This window comes from Cyanistes caeruleus, chromosome 2 (genome assembly GCF_971803275.1).
Source record: "Cyanistes caeruleus chromosome 2, bCyaCae1.hap1.1, whole genome shotgun sequence".
Classification (NCBI taxonomy): domain Eukaryota; kingdom Metazoa; phylum Chordata; class Aves; order Passeriformes; family Paridae; genus Cyanistes; species Cyanistes caeruleus.
The window spans coordinates 90,409,347-90,430,470 of NC_141702.1; the positions used below are offsets into that span (position 1 = coordinate 90,409,347).

Here is a 21,124-nt window from a genome sequence, read left to right on the forward strand (position 1 = left end):
AACTAATAAGGGCATTTAATTCTGCATATAATGAAAAAGAAATGTACTTTTCTTTCTGTGGCTAGGCTTAGTCACATCTAGTGCTACTCTGCAATATTATTTGTGCATTTGACCCTCGTGTTTGGGCAGATGATAAGTATACATAGACTCAGTAGGAACTCCAGGGGCATTTCTGGTTAGGAGAATACAGTGATAACTGCTGATGTAAATGATTGATTATAACAGCAATCTACATGAGAAATTCAAGGTTCAAGCTTGTCCTCATGTCTCCAGACTCTCCCATGTATCAGGGGAAATTGCTAGTACTGTTGTCTTCTGGACCTGTACCTTGAAAAATTAAAGACTAAATATTCCCACAGCTTCAATTTGGTTACTGTTAACATACTAATCAAACAAAATTAGCAGTTACTTCTTTCCTTTTAGAGTTGAGGTACAGAAATTAAATAGGTCCATACTACAGAATCAATTTTTCAAGCCTGGAAATTGAATTCAGTTATAGTCAATTACTCAGGTCTATTATTCAGACCTGAGTAGATACATCATATTTAGAAAGTTTCTATATGCTGTACTGTTCCGTTACCAAAATATGCAAAGTATTACAATATTTACACGAATTAATACAACATGTTGAACAATATTCATCAGCATATTCAGTTGAAAAAAAAAGAATATTTGGCTTTTAAGATATTAATTGTGTATCAGAAATATGAGATTTCTTTTGGTTTATGTCAAACTAACAGTGCAACAGATACATCTTAGCACAATAATAATTTTTGAACTCTACTCAGATTGTATATCCAGTTTTGAGAGCGACTATTTTTCATTCTGCCCTATTATACAACACTTCTTTTTGCCTGGCATTTGACAGGCATTCCCATCCTTTGCATTTACTTCAATTCCTCAATGCTGAGGCTGCAAAAACAAAGCCAGCAACCTCATAAAGCTATTCATGGAAATCTGCCATTCTAACTGGGATCTAACTCCACTTTATTATTCACTCAAGGAAGTTTAAAACTCTGAGATGAATTTAAGTATTTATGCCAATAGATAAACAACAACAATAATAATAATAAATATAATTATAAATATATTTATAAACATATTTATTATTATTATTATTATTATTATTACTACTACTACTACTACTACTACTACTACTACTACTACTAATACTAATAATAATAATAATAATAATAATAATAATAGAAGAAGAAGAAAATGAAAACAATGTAAGATATTACTGAAGTAGTTCTTCTTGGGAAAGCTCTGACATTCTTTGCTTGCCAGTCACCAATGCCAACTCATCCTTCAGATTCCGGATCTCCTTTTTCAGCTGGACAATCATCTACAAACAGCAAGGCATAAACCAAGCATCACCTACAAATTAATAGCTAGTTTAAAATTTTTGCAGTAGAAGGTTGAGTTTAGGTAAATATATTATAGTTTTCTCTTTTTTTAAACAAGATGTCTTTCCTAAAAACTGTCAAAATGCCTTAAATACACCAAGCAGCTTTTTTTTTTTTTTTTAAATATTTTTCCATTTATAAACACAAGAAAAGTCTTCCAAATTCAGGAAATTCTTGTGTTAGATGACATGGCTGTACAGAAAGAGTTCAAAAGAATTTTTGCAAAAGAGACATATAATTTGACATAGGAATAAAAAGACCTTTTCTGACTCATTAGTTTTGTCTCTTAATAATGAAAACACTTCTAAGAACTGACATTTTTGTCAGAGAAAGGGCAACTACACAACAAAAAATTTTTTTTTTGCTTTTCCCTATAGAAACAGAAGTTTCAAAACAACATCTTAATTTTAATCTTACCTTTCTTCTTCATCATGTGAAATTTCACTATTATTAGAATTACAGCACACTATACTTTTAGGATGCATCAGTTGCTAGCAACAAACTAGCAATATAGCAATATAGCATAAAGCAATATAATGAAATTAAATTTTATTAATGAATATTAATGTGAGAATATTACATGGAAAACTGAACTAGATTTTTAAATTCTAGGAAGTCATCGTTGTAATATATATTTTGGGAATAAATGTATGCATAAAACCTAATTTTCCTAATCATTAAACTCTCAAGGCCAAGTTCTACAAAGCAGGACAATATGCAAATACCTAAGACATGAATGAGTGCATGCTTGGATACTTTATGATTGATCATTTAATGAATTCTGCCTTTATATGGCTGAAATGGATCAGTAGTCCTGTGACATTTTTAGGTGGATACGCATACACTGATTCCTTGTGCAAAATAAGTTTCCAAGAGAAGAATGTTTTCAAGGAAAAATTAATCACTTTTGATTGCATGAACTTTCCAGTAAAGAGATTGTTGAAATTGATTACACATATTTTCACTGGATGTTAAAATTCCTTCAAGCATTTCTATTTCTTTTAATGGTTAAATTTAATTGTAACTTCCTAAATTTTCACTTTAAAAATCAAATTATTTTAAACATAAATATGATTATTTCTTTTAACTCTAAACCTATAATTAACTATTTTTTTTCAATTAAATATAGAAGTCTAACATTATATTTTGTTTAATAGTCTATTAAAGTGATGACTATTAATTAGCAAAGTTGCAAGAACACTTAGAAAACATTGCAGGCCAAACATTTTACACTAATTTTATATTCCCCCATCTTGGTGCCAAACTCTGATGTAGTTTGTGCCAGCTACTGAGTCAAGAAAATTAAATTTGGGGCTAGAGTGGAAAATGGTAGACAGCTGAATCACTGTAACACCGCTGTTCAACGTTCAAATTTGTTAGGACAATGAACTTCAATCTGACAATGAAAGAAATACCAGTTTCAGGATATGGATAGAAGATTCATTTTCAAGTATTAAGAGGAACAAAAATCTACTGAAGCAAAATAACTTACATGGAAATAGAGAGGAGGTTTAATTCAAGACCTTGATTTTCAGTTTTAATTGTGTCTTTTAGCCATGAGTGAGAGAAGTTCATGGATGTATCACTTAAAAGTACAACAGGTACAAATTCATCTTCTCAGTAAGATAAAAAGTCAGGAATTCTCCATTATGAAGAATAAAGTTTACACAACCATCTGACTTAAATCCACCAAGAGGTATTGTGAACTCCCTTTATAAAACATGCATTCAACTCACAGATGATAGATACTGCCAGTAAATTGTATTTTGATTTTTCATAAAATTAGTATACTTTTATTACAATAAAATTTGATTTTTATGAAAAAAATCTTAAATCCAGCACTTTGAATAATAGGTTGCACCCTAGGAATATACTTAAGGCAACAAAGGCAAGAAATTTTATGATGAGCACAGGGCCATATCAATTCAAGGTACTTCTGTTCCCCTGCCTTTTCCACAAGAGGGGATGGTTTTCTAACTCATGAGTCCACTTTTGCTTTACTTGATAAATGATCCTGCAGAGCGAGACACACCAAACTCATGGAGTATAGCTCCACAAGATGTACTAAATGTTCAGGAGCCTGCATGTGTTTTATCTCAATCAAAACTTTCTGTGGCCATGGAAGAAATGTTTTGCATGATTTGCTACTAGAAAGTCTGTGTAGAAAAGAAAAAAAGGACAGACAGGTTGCTCAATTGTTGTTCAAAATAAGTTGTTCAGTGCCTACTGGTTTTATTTTTTGGCCTTTTTTTTTTAATCTGTGATGCTATTTTTATTAAAAATTACATGGAGAGAAAAATAAAAAGTAATAAAAAAGAAAACCAGCTGAAAACCTGATAAGGACCTTCTATTTCCTTTGAACATTGAGAGACAGGAAGAAATAAAAGCACAATTCATAGTAACTGAAATATTCTAATAACCATCAAGTAGCAATGAATGAAATCATTAGCTATATAGCTATTTCTGTCTCCTTTGCTTGTCTTCCTCTTTTTTCATAATGGTAACTTCACAGAATTCTTTCTTCCTATCTAAAATGTTCCTTGAATCAATTTCAAGGAAGTACTCAGTATCAGTAGGTTTCTTAGCTTTTAAATACACAAATTGTTTCCGTGCAACTGTATGCCTTCATCAAGTGACTAGTAATCTTAGTAGATTTTTAAAGAGATTTAAAACCATCCAGTAATCTGTGACTATGACTTAGGAATTAGCAGTCTAAAAAAAACAACATGAAGATGATAATGCAAGTGACCATTTCTCCTCAGATACTTTAAGACTGAGAAAGCCTTTACAGATTTGATAAAGATACACAATTACAACTGTGTCCAAAAGAAAAAATTAAAGTGGCAGTTATTTTACTGAAAAAAAAGTTGGAGCTTGCATCTGAAAACAATTTAATGGGATGTTTCAGTATAAAATACCCAACATTTACTGCTATTGGTTAATAAAACTTAAACCAAGCAATCTCCTTCCCCCATCCCCAGACAGCTCTCACCAATCTGGGGTCAATTTCTTCATTAAGAACTGCTTCGTTCTTAATAAGAGCAACTCGCTGTGCAAATCTGCAGGTTGATATAGATTCCTGGAAGAAAAATAAAAAACAGAGCAAGGAGAGAATTCCAATTATCTTTGCACCAGGTAAGTAGCCAGACTTCTAATGAAACCATTAAACTATGTTTCCGTTTTTTGAGTATGCTACAGAAATATTCTATCATTTCATACTCCAAAATAACAATATTCAAGGGAAATCAAGTTAGCATACTAATGACAGGGGCATATAAAACTGTTAAATCATAGGATATATTTTACTGATACAGTTTATTCCCTGACCAACTGTTTCAGGTAAGTCTCCAGCTGGAATTATAGGATAACAAAGCCATGCTACTCAGAAGGCAATAACCTCTGAATGATGAGAAAAGGAGAAAACTAAGAAAAGTTGGGTTGTTTTGGGTTTTTTGGTGTGGTTTGGAGGTTTCTTGGGTTGGTTTTTTTTTTTGTTTTTTTTTGATTGGTTGATTGTTTTTTTGGTGAAAAGGGGACTATATAATTTTATGTAAAAGAAGCTGGAAAAAGAGATGAAGGGAAGAATAGCGGAAATTCAGTACAACTGAGAAACAAGCTAGAAGACTTGGAACTGGGAGGCATACAGAGGAACTGTGATACCAGATAAAAATCTCTCAGATAGGCTAAGATGGGGATCAGCAGAAATGGAAAGCAGTAAAAAAAAGATACAAGACTGAGCTGGTTGGGTAAACTGTGACAGCCATTTTGTACTCCTATCTAGTGCACAGAAAGAAATCAAATATCATGGTAAGTATTGCTCTCACATTCCTGATCAGCTGATATTTAAATGCCAGACCCTGCTATAAGACTTAAATATTTAATGAAAAAACACCCCAGCAATTATCTCCAGTTAGGTCAAATAATAAAACAGAATATTAGGCAGTAGCCTTAGAAATTCAAATGATGCTTGAGAAACTATGATTAACCCCTATGGGATGTGGCAGCCTGCATGTAAAAAGAGAATTTGTAACAGCTCCTAAATTAATTCACTACTGTAACAGAACTGATTTTCAGAATGGAATTCTGCAGTTTTCAGTCCTCCAATATAAGAAAATACCTGCTTAAATATTATGTTCCTACATCTTTTTCCACACAACTTCTGTCTCTTTAAGTGCTTGGAGGTTTCAGTTTGGAACCCTGTATAAGGATTCATGAGAAAGATATTTAAGACACAATATATACATAGAGAATCAAAGGAAAGGAAGGCTTTACAATTAAGAGAGTTGCAAATAGAATTAGTTGGCCTCTATGTATGTCTCTGCTATTCCTTTGCAGTGATGATCAGCAAATATGATTTTAATTAAGTTCTATATATAGTAAGTACAGTTATATGTACAGTACACATACATACATTTCCACTAGATCTCTTTGCCCTGTTTAATGTGCAGCATATGTTAAATTAATGAATCGGTAATCAATTCAGTTCTCAATGTTCAATATGTTAACTTACAATTTGTTTACTCTATGCCATCAAAATGCATCTGCTTCGTGCATTGTTTGTGAGTGAAATTTACACCCAGTGGAAACAACAAACGACCATGCAACCCTAACACAGCTATGGATAATGACTCATGCACCTATCCTAATTCTCACATTTTCTGATGAATAGCAATTGAGTTATCATCTTTTTATATTACTTGTACATATTAGCTTATCATCCACCTATATTATTTGGACATTTCAGATTTTGGGAAAAAAAAGAAAGGAATTTTTGTTGTTGTTGTTTTATTTTTGGGAGGACCGAGGAATAAGTTCTGTTATGTAAATAGTATATGTTAAAGCAAGAACATGAAAATTGTCACAGCTTATTCTGGATAATTGCTTGATCTAAATATTTCCACAATAGAAATCTAGAACACAATGTGAGATACACACACCTGATGAATTGATATATGAAAGGCTTCTGATCTCACAGAGCTTAAAATAAAATTAACAAACTTACCCAACTGCATTTGTAACCAGACAATATGTTTACATAACTACGTTTGCAAGTCTGAACAATGTTTTCATTTAATGGCAAAGTCCACTTCTCTAAAGAGAAAGTCTATAACTAGATGAAATATGGTCTGAGTATAATTTCCACTGTATTTCAGGAAATAGTCTTAGACTAAAAAGTTTTTCTTTTCTTATTTATTCATATTAGAATGCTTTTATGTTAGGAAAATCAGGAAATAAACAGATTATAAATGGCACTGAGCAGTGTTCTATGTATTCACATTGCTACATATTTCACAATAAAATAGACTGGACTATTTCAGTTGGAAGGGACCGAAAATGATCAGCTTGCCCAACTGCCTGACCAAGTATAAGCACGTCGTTAAGGGCACTGTCCAAATACTTCTTAAATACTGACAGGCTTGGAGCATCAACCACCACTCCAGCCTGTTTGACCATCCTCTCAAAGAAATGCTTCCTAATGTCCAGCCTGAACCTCCCCTGGCATATCTTGGAACCATTCCCACACATTCTATCACTGGATACCAGGGAGAAGAGCTCAACACCTCCATTTCAACCGTCCCTCCTCAGGGAGATACAGAGAGGAATGAGGTCACCCTCAGCCTTCTTTGCTCCAAACTAGACAAGCCCAAATTCCTAAGCTGCTCCTCACAGGAAATATTTTTTCCAGACTCTAGCCAGCTTTGTTGGTCTCCTCTGGCTGCACTCAATGACTTTACATCCTTCTTAACCTGTGAGGCCCAGAACTGCACACAGTGCTCAGGGTGAGAACAGCAGACAGCAGGATTATCACTTCTTTTGAACCTGCTAGTTGTGCTGTATTTGATGCATCACAGGATATGGTGCCCTCTTCGCTGCTTGGGCTCAGTGCTCATCTCACCAGCACCCCTGGATCCATTTCTGCAGGGCTAGTTTCCATCCACCGGTCTCCCAAATTGTGCTTGTGTTGGGCATTACTCCACTCTAAGTGCAGAACTCTTATTAAATTTCATCCCATTAATCACAGCCTAATGCTCCAATCTATCTAGATCACTCTGCAAGGCCTTCTGTCCCTCAAGAGAGTCAACAGCATATCCCAGTTTCTTATCATCAGCAAACTTGCTAATGGGGCATTCAACTCCTGCATCCAGACCACTGATGAATGTATTGAACAGAACTGGCTGTGCAACTGAACCTTGAGGAATATCACTGCAGACCAGTCTCCAGCCATATGTAGCCCCATTCACTACAACCCTTTGGTAAAAACTACAGACCCATTTGTAAACAAAGAAAACATCACAACAAATAATTCCAGTGTAGGAAATTGGTGACAGGACACAGAATATTTGAAAAATTTCCATAAATCCCAAACTCTCCTCCAATTCCCTTTCTTTCCTAGTAAACTCTCCATTTGTCTACCATAATCTATAAAATCTCAACTCCAAAGAAGTGTAACAGAAGTTCTCCTGAAGATTTCAGTGGAAATGCACTTTTATAACTCAAAAATTTATTCACCAGGAAATCAGCAAACTGAAAAAAAGAGTTGTTCATTACTAGGTGCAAGTCATTTCCCAACTGCTACTTGACTTGAGATTACTTAGAGAAAAGCACATTTTCTAAAACATTTTTTTAATATCAATTTTCAGCAATTTTCAATGATAAAATTATCTCCTAGAAACAAAATTAAAATGTTCTTTTAAAAGGATAAGAATAAGAGCTTACACACTTGAATTTTCATCTATACTAAAAATCAAAAGACCAGGACCTATAGAGAAGTGACAAGATTCTTGATCAAGATAGACAGAAAGGACGTACATCTATGTTTCTTTTGTCCATAGCAAGTGTTGCTATCATGGTAGTCATGCAGTTTCCTCCCAGGCTGTCTCTTAGGACTGAGGTCATCATAGAGTTTCGGTAAGGAATGTGGGACCGGTTTTTCTCTGCAAGGGCAATTATTACCTGAAATAGCAGCAAAAATAAAGGATTTTAAAATTTATATGTCAATTAATGTTTGACACATATAAAGAACAAATCAAATCTGCTCAGAAACTTTTGACACAACAAAACAACATTTATGGCACCCCACTGTTAGCTGCAAACCCACTGGCTTTATTGAAAGAATTCCAAGTTAAATTTCTGCATCTTTATATGTCTTTGTAGGAGCTGAACCTGAAAGACCAGATACATTAAATTTTATCATGCCCTAGCCTAACAGTCTCTCAGCAACATGGAAACTGAATGCAATAAAATCAAACTCACAGGTTTTCCTAAGACACAGGAACTTACTGAAAATCTTCCTCATACTTTTTTGCCAGAACTATAAAATCTGCCTAGTTTTAAAGTAAAAACTTCCTCAATATTTGCTAAAGCATGCTTTAAAAATTACACATTCTTAAAATATGGACTTCTTAGATGGGCCAATACATTTATTTCTGAGAAAATGTCTTGGAAAGACATAAGTAAAAGGGTGCATGATTACAATGTACTGCTGTAAAGTAATGATTCAGTTTAGAATATATATGCCTTGGCCAAAAAGGAAATTGAACACCTACTATTCTCAGTTTCCCTCCACAGCTGTTTACATTACAGGACCGAATTATTAAATAAAAAGCTAGATTACCCCATTATGTCCTGTGATAAAAGATCTGAACTGTTATCTGGCCAAGCACTGTACTGAAAAGCTTTATCTATACAAGTTGTGCAAACTGTCCTAAATTATTAGGAGTTAGTTTTTAATAAATGTTACATACCAGGGTATATTTTGCTTATGCTACATTTACAAAAATTGTTATTTTAGAAAATTTATTAGTGACTTTCTTGTGGCATTAGTTTCTCTGAATGGTCTTCAGAAAGTTAAAACTATAAAACTTACACTGGCAGCCCTGAGAGACACAAGTGCATAATAAGAAAATTACTGTCTTGTAAAGGAACCTGGAAGCCCATTCCTGGATCAAGGTTTTCAAATCTCTTATGTTACAACTTGTTATATAGAAACATGTTAAAGCTTTGTTGGTTTATAATATTGCATAGAAACCTCCTAGTAGTCTAGTGCATACATTAATAAGCATGTTCTCAGCCTCTGCCACACAGAGACTATAATGAAAATAGACAAGATAGGAAAAGAGCCAAAGAGAAGAAATGTTCTTTCCATTATAAATGGGAACATGGTTATAGGGCAGTTAATTTTTTCTGAAGTTCATGCAGGAAGTCTGCAGTCGAGTTAGAATCTGAACCCTCCCACACTAATGCTGAGAAGCTGTGACCAGCTCTTATCATACAGAACCCACTGGAATGTCATATGACAGTCCCATAACACAGACAGTTTTAGACTAAAGTCTCATTAGTAAAACCTCACCTTAATCACTAAATCAATCTTTACAATTCAATCAAGGAATCTGGAATGGAAAGAGGGGAATCTGAAGGAGAAGGTTTCCCATCCTACTTGCCATTTCTACTAAAATTTAGAAGATAGTTGTTATTATTATTAGATAGTGACATTAGAAAGCGACAGAGACCATCTCTGGTCTCTGTCTCTATTGCACCAAATGCAATAATCAGAAAATTGTCTTATTTTAAAAGGTGTTATTATCCTTTTGATATAAAAAGGGTTTATTTTATTTTTTTAAAAATGCTTGTAATTCTAAGCTTAATAATATCACCAAAGCAGAAAGTTTTATTTTGAGTAGGTCAAAAAAACCACTTTAAGGCCAAGCTGCTGCCAGAACTCTTGTTACCTTTTGTAAAATGGCATCCTATATGAAACATACAGCAGGTAAAATCACTCACAAATTTCACTGACACATGCAGAAACACTGTTAAGCACAAAGGAAAGTGCAAGACTCACAAGTGGTTCTGACATGCTAAGAGTCCCTGTTTCTGTCTACATCCCTTGTGCAAGGAACAGATTTGCACCAGTATCTCATGCCATCATGTTTTCAGAGAATCCTCGAGTAATGGGGATTTTGGGGTGCATCACTTGCAGAAACAGAGCTGTCAGGTACACCTCTATCTTGCTGTTTAGTGTATCACATGTTCTGAAGCCATATTCCTGCTTCAGAGGTCTTTTTTTCTTTAAAATATTTTCCATCCTACTTCCCATTTCTAGTACAGTTTAGAAGCTTAAACTCCGGTCTTTACAGATAAAAAAAACAACAACAAAAAAAACCCCAACAAACAAACAAACCCCAACAAAAAATCAAGAAACCCACAACAAATAAAAAAACAAATACAAAAAAACGGACAGCAACCATTCACTAATGGTTCACAAATTTTTCAATGTTCCGTAAATGGAACAAGTATTAACAAATATATTCATCAAAGCAGTGAGAACATTGTACCCTGTTATTTTGGTGAAATAATTCCATTATAGTGTCAAATCACATGACATTATAACTGTTAATTTGCAACTCTAATTCTGGTCCAGAATCCTCTATATTTTTATCATAAGGGAATATCTACATATGCACAGTTACAATGCAGTTGTAATTCCAGAACATGCTACTACATTTCTCAGACAAAAAAAAGCTACCCAAATATGGTAGTAAGGACTTCTAAGTTCCTACTATAATTTCAGATCAGCTACATGAAACTATCTTCATTTTTCTCTAGACACAGAGGTGTTGCAGTCTGCAACCACAGGATCATGTCCAGAGAAGCTAAATTTACTGGGACAGCATGGGACAGGAACGAGACAGGCTTCTATTCATGAAACCACTTATTCAGCATGGGAACAAACTCAGATTCAGAGACAGAGAGCCCAGAACAGAAGCAGGGTGATGGGTTTTGAGGGACAGAACTAGGGTGGAGTTTAGGATCACGGACCACTAGAAACACAGCAAGGGAGAAACCCCAGAGGCTCAAACCCAATCAGAACTCCTGGGCCGCCCCTCACAAGGGGTTTGGGGTGGGGCAACTTCATCCAGGCCTCACACAGCCGATCCCCTGAAGCAGGAGGTCTAGATTCACACTACTTGGGCATTTCACCCCTGCCTCCACTTTAACAATGCTTATCTAAAACTAAATCTTTGCTTCTCTGAGGCACCTCACAACACAGAGGCCGTTGGGAGTAAAAGTGCAGTGGATTTATTTGAAGACCTTTTTAACAAGCTGCAGATATTTAGCAAGTAGATCAAGTGTGGTAACAGAGAACTGTGTTCCCATTGTCGTCTTGATACAAATAATTTAACATGACTATGTTACTGTGAAAAGTATTTCAAAATTGCATAAATCAACACTAGACTGACTACCAGTAGATAGCTAAAGATTTGAGAATTTTAATAAGCTGATTTTGAAGCATTTGTACACTTTAGTATTATTCACTGCAAGTTCAAGATTGAATGATTTAATTCCCACTGAACAAAAAGGTATGTTTACTGTCTTTAGTGGTCTTTTTTCAATATTAGAAAACATTTCTATTGATACACAATCCCAGACAGAATCCAACATGCCTATTTCCAACAGCAGTTTTCTAAAATAGTAATTACAAGTTGAATGAAAAAATAGTATTTTTCCCTGCTAAATACATAGAAATCATACAATAAACAAGAAGGGATCCTGAGTATATTTTGTACGATTCTGAAAATGTTGATTTTAGAGTCACTTATTACTTCCCTTGAATACAAGTGAAATAACAGACATTTTTCTTCAAGGTAAAACTTAGGCAAATCAGGCACATGAAAAAAATCTAGTGTGAGTAAATGACTGACTGCCACCTGTTGTGCCTTACGCTTCTTCTTTTGACAGATTAAATATCTCTGATTATAAATTGAATGAAATCCAAGAGATTTGTTTTTCTTAACAGAAAAACATGACACAAAAATGAAAAACAGTCTTCCCAGCAAATAAAACAGTTATATTTCTTAATTATTATTTTAAAGAAATTTCACACAAACACACCCACAAAGTTTTCAGGTTTAATAACCTCCTCAACAGTATATTTTGCTAAATAGCACATATATGATAATGTAAGTTAAAAAGTACAGATATGAATTTTAGAGTTAAGCCTTTTTTCTTCTGCCTATCCTCCTTAATTGTCCCCCTAAATGACAGCCTGACAGACCTGCTATGTTTCTACATAAAAATTTTTAAAGAAGCCTTAGGAGAAAATACTGTATCATCTGTCAGAATCCCCAAAATAATTAATTTCTAGTAATGGGAACAGTGTTTGCTGTACTGTGAAAACAGTATTATATATGTGATAAACTAATAGGGTTTGTTAATCAAATTTTATATAATTGCTAAAATATATATAATTGCTAAAATATAATATGATTGCTGAAACTGTTTTAAGAGTTAACATCCACAAGAATGCTTAACCATGAACACCCTGTTGAAAAAGCAAGAAAATATCAAAGTTGTTAGGAAAGTACTGGTTGCCCAAAAGCTAAAACCCACAGTATCCAGCTGCATAAACAAGAGGTAGAACAACATCTTATTAGGAGGGGGTTGCTTAAGACCCACGTCCAATCATGGACTGAGGAAGACTACCCACGACCACCAAGAAGCAAAAGAAGACCCCCTAGCAACAGGTGGCGTGGGCACTGACGTGATCTAGGAAAGCACCAATACAGGGACTATTAAAAGAGGAACCTCCTCAGCCAAAGCGTGCACCGTGGGTAGGATGCTTAGAGGAAGTGTCCTGCGGCATGCCCCAGCTGGATTTTTGGTTGCCTACTGCTTGCTGGATTAATAAAAATTGGCTTTTATGAATTATTTAAAATTGTCCCTTTATTTTGTCACGCCAATTTATAACAATATATTCAGTCTTAGGAAGAAATTAAATTCTCTCACAGGTGTGAGATCCAATATGGACACCTGAAAATCTTCAGTGATTCCAACTTAATTGCACAGCATTCACAAAAAGAGATTTCATTCATTGCCAAGTGTTTCTTACCCCAACTTAGTAAGCATCATAAACATCAACCATATAAAACATCATGGTAGAGCAGAGACAGATATATATTAAAGCCTTAAAATATTTCTTAAAATATAGTATTAAAATAATTAATTTAACAATTAATTAAAATAATAAATTAATAATTAAAATTATGTAATTATTATAAAACACATTTATAATAACCATCATAATTAACCAAATCTTTCTACTGGAAATCTTTATATCCAAAGTTTCCTTTCACTGCTTCTGTCTGAAATAATTTTTTTAAAAAAAGAAACAAGATTAGTTGGAATAATCTATTTGCTCGATATTTGCCTTTTCCAAATGGGAATAACAAAAAGCAACAGTGAAAGAAGAATAGGGATTTTAGTACACCTTAAATTAAGAGACTAAATCTTTTTAGTAACAACAGCTGAATGACAAAGATTTGTGGAGATAAATAATAATAATGATAACAACAATAATAATAATAATAATAATAATAATAATAATAATAATAATAATAGTTTATTTATTTATTATTATACTACATCTATGAGTACTATTGGTATAAATCAAATTATGGTAGTCAATCGATAAATATATTACCAATGATAACTTCTGTCTCAAAAAGATCAAAGATTTAAATCGGTAGAGGAACAAAACAACACATGAGAGAAGAGCCTAATAATTTACCACATTACAATGCTTGAACAAAATAAAGCCCAAACACTTTCTTTTCAGTTATACATCCTGAACCCAGCTGTGGAAGGGGAAGAAGATTATGAAGAACACTTTCAGGAGAAATATAGCTGAAATCTTGTACATATCTTTAGTATTTCAAAGAAAATAAGAAAACTATTTTGCAAATACTACCCTGTTTACCTACTATGATCTTACTGCTTAATTGTTAAGTTTTCTCTAAATTAAAATGTTCCATTTTAAAGGAGGAGCTGTCAATTCAATGATTTTAAAAGACCTGCAATAAATATCCTAAGACTAATTGAAATCAAGTTTTCCAAAACTTTGAACACTGTTGAACAGGAATTTAGTAAAGGGAAAAATGTTTTACTCTGTTTCAATTTTACCTGCTCCAAATAATGTAATGACAGGTTGATATATTTGGCTTCTGTCAGTAAGTGGCCTCCAATTCCAGTCTTTGCAACACGCTCTGATCCAGCAAGGTCTACTAAATGCAACTTGGAGCATCGAATAGTTGCAGATCCAGGTTCCTTGCTGGAGACATAAATAGTGAAAATGCAGTGAGATCGGCTTGAGGCTTGATTCATCGGTGTCTACAATGACAGGAAAAAAAGAACTCTCAATGTTCAGTAGATAAATAAATTTAGCTTTTTATAGCTCAATAATCTGGCAACTGAAATAATCTATCCAAATTTTTAGCTATTAGACATGTAATGAACATGCAAAAAGAACCTGAAATGATTGACCTGACATTCACATTCTGGACAAATACTTGGGTAACTTTAGTTTGGACGAATCATACTGTAAGCAATTAAGCTTATTCCAAAATACTCTAACATATGCAAAACAAGTAGCCTTACTACACTAGGAGTAATAGAAAAGGGCAGTTGGACTGGAGGGAAAGGTACTGAACGGGGATCTCTGAGAAGCTATTCATTTCCCCATTGGTAAATCAATTTTTTTTTTTTTTCCTGATAGGTTACCAATGTAATGAGGACTAGGACTTCCTATAAGGCTTTAGACTTTTCATTATTACTTTTACGAAAAAAATCTACTTGGCAAAATCTGTATCAGGTTTTTACATAGCATGACAAAGTTTTCATAAAATGTTTGGCTTTAAATATATTTTTTGGGAATAACTACAGCCACCACCTTTGTTTAAAACATGGAAATTCTTGGTCAATTTTTAGAAATGTGCAGTCTTAGCATCACTTCAGAGGTTTTTCAGTATATTTGAAATGCTGAACTGGAAGTTTTAAACAACTCTCAGTTAATTAACTTTAGATTTCAAATGTCCATATGCCAACACATATTCATTTTTATTAAAAAACAGACAAAATATCTTTAAGCATCTAAAGCACCTTTTTTTTTAGTTGCATCAAGGTATTGTTAGAAACTTAAATCTAAAATTACTCCTCATAATCCTCATTTTAAAAACAGCTAAAACTTTAGATTACATATCTAGATTAAAGCTTTAGCATACAGATAGTATTTTTATTCACAAACTATTACAAGTATGACTACATTGTTTTCAGGACATAAATGCTGGACCTGCAAAAAAGTAGAGTAGTAAAATTTTAAGTCAATATTATTGAGTCATCAACTATATCTATATTTATTTATAGCTGCTGAAAAAAGCAATAAAAAATATCCTGATTATACTGTCCACATTAATCTCTTGTCTCTACTTTATTCCCCGTTACTATGCAGTAATATTTTTTGTAGGCCTATCCTGTGATTCAGACCAGATATACCAATATATTGCCTTTTTTTAACATAATCTGCTTTAGCATGCAACACTGCAGATGTTAAAATGGCCTGTCCGTTGCAGGTATTGAAGATGTCTTATTGATCCAGAAAGGACAGCTCTTAACAGAAAGACTGCAATCTGAACAGTCCTTTAACAGAAATAATACGGACTGTTTGGTTCAATTGTCTTCACTTCAATATCCCCTTTTTTCCCAGATTTAATAGTGCCAGCACAATCAAACGGATTTTGGGAACTGATCCGGCTCAACATTAAAAAACAAAAAACCAAAACAAAATTGAAACCCAAACCAACCAACCAACCAACAAAACCCCACATAGATATTTAACCTGGGTCAGTTTCTTGATTAAGCCACAGGATAGCTATAGAAAACAGTGTCAGAATACCTGAAAATGGGAGTGTTTAGTATGTGAACTAGTAAGTAGTTTGCAGGAATAGCATACACTTGTAGCTGTTGGTGAAAATTCTGTAAGGAAATTTAGCCTTAGCAGTATTTTCTTTAGGGTTGCTTTATCTAATAAAGGAAAGCTTAGAGGGAGAGGGAAAAGAATTTTGATCATTAGTCTATACAGATGAAGAATTTTGGAATTCATGATGCTGTGAAATGAACATCAGAGTGCAGTCACATGCTATGCTGTCCTCAGAGGTGATGCTGGGCAAATGAAGAGGAAGTGAGTGGCAGTGTTGGAACAAAAATAAACAGGCTGAGGGAAAGGTGTCAAGCAAGAAAACAATCTCAAACTTACTTAAAATGTAGTTATACTAAGAAAATGTTTTATGCTGTGAAAATGTACTTTATTCAGCAATTGTGATTCCATGAATAATCAGAGCCAGCTTCACTTATTTTACTAAGAGGGCTTTGATTTTTTTATTTGCAGCTCTCTGAAGCAGGACTGGGTATTTTTTATTTTTTTTTTCCCAGCTAAAAATCCACGACAGATTTAATACTTAAGGACTTTTTCCTTGACAGAACTGATAGATAAGGACATTTTGCACTACACATATGGCATCATGGCGTCACACTATACTGCAGACAAGTCTAACCCAGATCAAATATTACAGATGGAAGCACAAAGCAAATGTTGTTATTACAGAAGCTGAAGAAATCATCATACTTCTGAATAAGTATTCATAAGCAAACTTGAGATGCACACTGCAGCAAAACCTCATGTATTTCCAAATGTGCTTTTAGTCACACATGTTTAATGCTAACATAGGCAAAAAAAAATTCAAATCCTAAAAAAAAAAGTCAGGACTCCGAGTTCCAATAAGCACATGACAATATTTGCTCTACAAGGTTTTAACTGTCTGTCTATTGCGATTCACTAGCCACAACTTTATTTTGTGTATTCCACGTAGATTTGCCTGGACTAGTCATTAGAAATTCCATAATTCCATTACTTTTCTCTCCACAGGTTCTTTTTCTCATGCAAATGAAAAAATTAAGGAAGCTGATCTGGAAGTCATTGACTAGAATCCCAAACAGATATTTTTGTCAAGTCCTTCTTCGAAGCAGAACCATGGTTTAACCAAGACACCAGTAATCCTTTTCGCAGTATGCTTCTATCTTTGCTTTGCAGTTCCCATATATAGGAAGCTCTGTTAGAACTCTTGCAGGAAGCAATAAAAATGTAAACTGTTAAATGGGATGTGACCATGAAATGCTAATTGCATAATCATCCCACATTTTGCTACTTTTACTACATAAGCAGATGCACAGCACACAACAGAAATGATGATGTGTTGGCATCTCCAGTCCATAAACAAGTCTTTTCTTTTGCTATTTAGTTGTTACCTTACATATGCAACTTCTGAGTATCACCATTCATCTGTTTAGAAAGTTTGAAAACAGAAAACAAGTAACATTTTCTGGAAAGTGCCTCTGAGCCTACTAAAATATTCCTTTACTGGTTTTCAGAGTTCATTTTGGCTTTGTTAGCAGTATTCAAACCATATGTATATGAAATCATCCTCATACTAATTTGATGCAATGAAGAAAAAAAAAGAAAGAGGGGAGTGGCCTGGTTCTCAGCAGATGGTTGCTATTCTGGGCGTTATATATAGAACAACTGATGAGCTGCAGTTACCTACAAAGAATAATTATTTCAAGGAATTCTGTGACACCATAAATCACATAAGCAAACTTCAGCTGCTTTGTGGTATCACGTGAACACTACAAAGGACTTAAAGGTTATCTATTCCTGCCCATTTGTGGCATGGTAAAGAACAAATCCAGTAACATTTAAGATCATGACTTGGTAAAGCATCAGCATTTCATTTGATCACAGAAAATATGTACAAAGTATTTCAAGCCATACAAGCCAGTCTTGTCTGTTTTTTCCAGGATGAAAATATACCTGTGTTTGATGAAATTAAATAAATTGTATAGAAGCTTTGTGACTTTAACTATTACATCTATTTATACAATGGTTGCAAGAAAGTGGCTTCTACTTAAATGAGAATCTACATCACAGTCATACTGCAAGAAGCTTCTGAGTTGGATGTTTCTGTCAAGGAATACAAGGTCAAGAACCATCCAAAAACTTGCTGGAACATAAATTGTCCATATTAATCTAATTTTTACCTATCTTGAGTCAGCAAAACACTACATGAATCCTTCCCCATACAGGAATGTACGTATTTCCCAAACCCTTTATTTGTTGCAGCTGCTATTATCAATAGCCAGAATGCTACTGGTCTAAATACAGTTCTTAATGATTGAGGACCTAACAAAGAGAAAGTTTCTTAAAAAGGACAAAGACATAAGAAAAGCTGTTTGAAAATCACAACTAGACTAACAGAAGCTACTATCTGGAAGAATAATGTGGCTGTCAAAACACTCTGACAGAGGTAATACACGAAAGAGTTCAGGACCACTGAGACAAAACAATTTTGCAGGTGATAAATGCAGTCGTTCAGCCCATATTGCAAACCATCTCCACTTGGCAACTTACACCATTCCAGTGGAATCTGTTCTTCCTTGAATCAAAATATTTAGACAGCAGAAGAACATGATTTTCCTGTATAAGTGAATCAGTGACTAGCTAATGCATAAAGAGAGGCTGATTCTGAGTGTTCACTGTTTTTTGAGAGACTGTCTCAGTGAAAAGGTACAAAATTTTCTTTTAAGGAATGCTTCTTCTTATCCTTAAGGTTTTTTGCTTCTGACCTTTTCAAAGCAGAGCAAGGGGAAAAAAAGAAAATACTGATAGCATCCAAGATTGATATCAAATCAATTTTCTCCAATCTCATGCTACAGATACCCCTCAATCAGAGGGGTATCTGTAGGAAGATATTCTGACAGCTACAGTCATTTCACCGTTCAGATGGATATCTCTGCCTAATGAATATAAGCTTCACTGGTCCCAACAGAACTATGCTATAAGGAAGAGCATGTAAGTTGAAGAATAGGAGATGCCTGCCTTCATATCTGGTAGATGAGAGAGACCTCAGTATGTCTTTTAGTTTCCTTTCTAAGTAAGTTACAGGTAAAGGGGCTCCTCAGTTGCACTTATGTACACTTGTCATAGTTGAAAAATTGTTGCTATGAAAATAAAAGGATCAGAATAGGTGCAAGCACTTCCTGAAAGCAATGTTTTATCTTTCCTTATTTACTACAAGTAGAGTTTCACAGTTAGACCATAACTTTTAAACTCAGGTAACTTTTAAAGTAATTAATATTCTCAGATGAAGACATTATTAAACCTTACATGCCTTTTATCCATATAAATTCCAAATAATTTTAAGGATTATTCAAATTAATATGTATGACCAGTAATTTTTTTACCACACATGAAAATGAAAGCACCTCTGCTGAAATAATGAGGCCATTTGGAGCTAATAATATAATTATTATATTTAATATATATATTAGTCTGTCAGAGTGGAAATAAGTTAACAATTGACACCAAAGAGGAAACTAGGAAAGCAGAAAAGTTGTCATTTCTTCTGGACTACAGCACTCAGATAGAATGCAGTTTTATCAAAAATGACATTTAATCCCATATGCTCACACAATGAAATCCTATTTTTCTTATCTCACTCAATAAAAAATTCAGTCAAATACTACCATTGGCTGTCTAAATATATTCAAGAGAATATTAATGTACAATAAATGCAAATAGAATGAGTTCAATTCATAGGCCACAAGTCAGTCCCCACAACTATCCTTAAAACTTTATGTTTCATTCTTTCTTGAAAAAAACATATTTGAAAATTTCCAAAAGCTTACTGATTGCTCCAAGTGTATTTCAAACATTTTAAATGATGGAATAAATACTGTGTAGTATACACTGTGTCCCAAATTTAAAAGATGGAGTGCTATAGGTATAAAACCATGCACTGAAACATTTCCTTCTTCATTAAAGCAAAGTAATTTTTCGTTAGAAGACAAATGAATTCTAACTGTACATGCAACTGCTGTCCTCAGACATACTAATCTCAGAAAAGGATTTTACAGTTTAGAAATTGCTGCATATCCTTAGGAGGCCACCTTACTCTACTGCTTTAAGAGAAATACTAAAAACCACTAAGTATTCTCAAAATCACAGAGGTTTATGCATGTTATTGCAAAAGACAGAAGTCATATGAGATTCCCATCACAAGAACTTAGAAAAGATCACTTCAGCTTAAGATATATTAATAGTATAACAAAATAAAATGGTTTGAGAACACTACCTAAACGACTAAATATGTATTTACACACAGGAGCTTTTACAGATGTTGCTACTACCAACTGTTTATATTGCAAATTTGATTTTTAAGTCCTCAGCATGCATTTCAGATACCGCAATCGTAAGATTGTCTTAACAGATAGGAACTATAAGAAAACAGTTCAGACTTTATAACCTGTTCCTGCAAATTCTTATATATTCAAATGTAAAAAGAAACTGCTTTATTGGAAAGCAAAAAAAAAAATCTCATCCTTACATTCATTTGTTGAATGAATGTTTGGTAGACCTGCCAACAAAAGACTCGGTTTTTTGGTGTTGTTCTCTGCCTATTTCTCTCTGGCAAAATATGAGACAAAAAATTCCTATTTGGATTTTTACATTATGAGTTGTCTGTGCACAAATGTCTCCCATCTCTACCATTTCCCACATACCATTACTGTACACATCAAAACTAGAGCAAAGGACCAGCCCTACATTGCCTAATAAAGAAATCCTGAAAAAATTAGAATTGCTTCCTTTTTTTTTTCCTTCTCTTGGGCTATATAGTTACATATGGGAAAGAAGCATTTGGTTATAAATGTTCCCTTAGGTTCTGAAATTTAATGAATGAATGAAGAAATCTTGCCTATAAAATACTTTTAATATTGTGATGACTTTCTTTTTAGCACAATCAGTGATGAGGGTAAAATGCATCCCTCAAATCACA

General features: G+C 33.9%; 1 protein-coding gene across 11 annotated transcripts in view; it reads right to left on the minus strand.

Annotated features, from left to right (window-relative positions):
- KIF6 (kinesin family member 6) overlaps positions 1–21,124 on the minus strand; it is a 220,091-nt gene that overhangs the window by 150,646 nt on the left and 48,321 nt on the right. For 6 of the 11 annotated variants that reach the window (XM_086869409.1, XM_086869391.1, XM_086869456.1 and 3 more), the window contains exons 7-11: positions 14,364–14,511; positions 8,217–8,360; positions 5,524–5,603; positions 4,399–4,485; positions 1,242–1,345 (exon numbers count right to left, since the gene is read on the minus strand). In XM_086869409.1, the coding sequence (XP_086725535.1) occupies positions 1,242–1,345; positions 4,399–4,485; positions 5,524–5,603; positions 8,217–8,360; positions 14,364–14,511 (563 nt within the window). Of the gene's footprint in view, positions 1–1,241; positions 1,346–4,398; positions 4,486–5,523; positions 5,604–8,216; positions 8,361–14,363; positions 14,571–21,124 lie in introns of all 11 variants that reach the window. The other 5 variants (XM_086869438.1, XM_086869422.1, XM_086869431.1 and 2 more) reach the window with 1 other exon arrangement.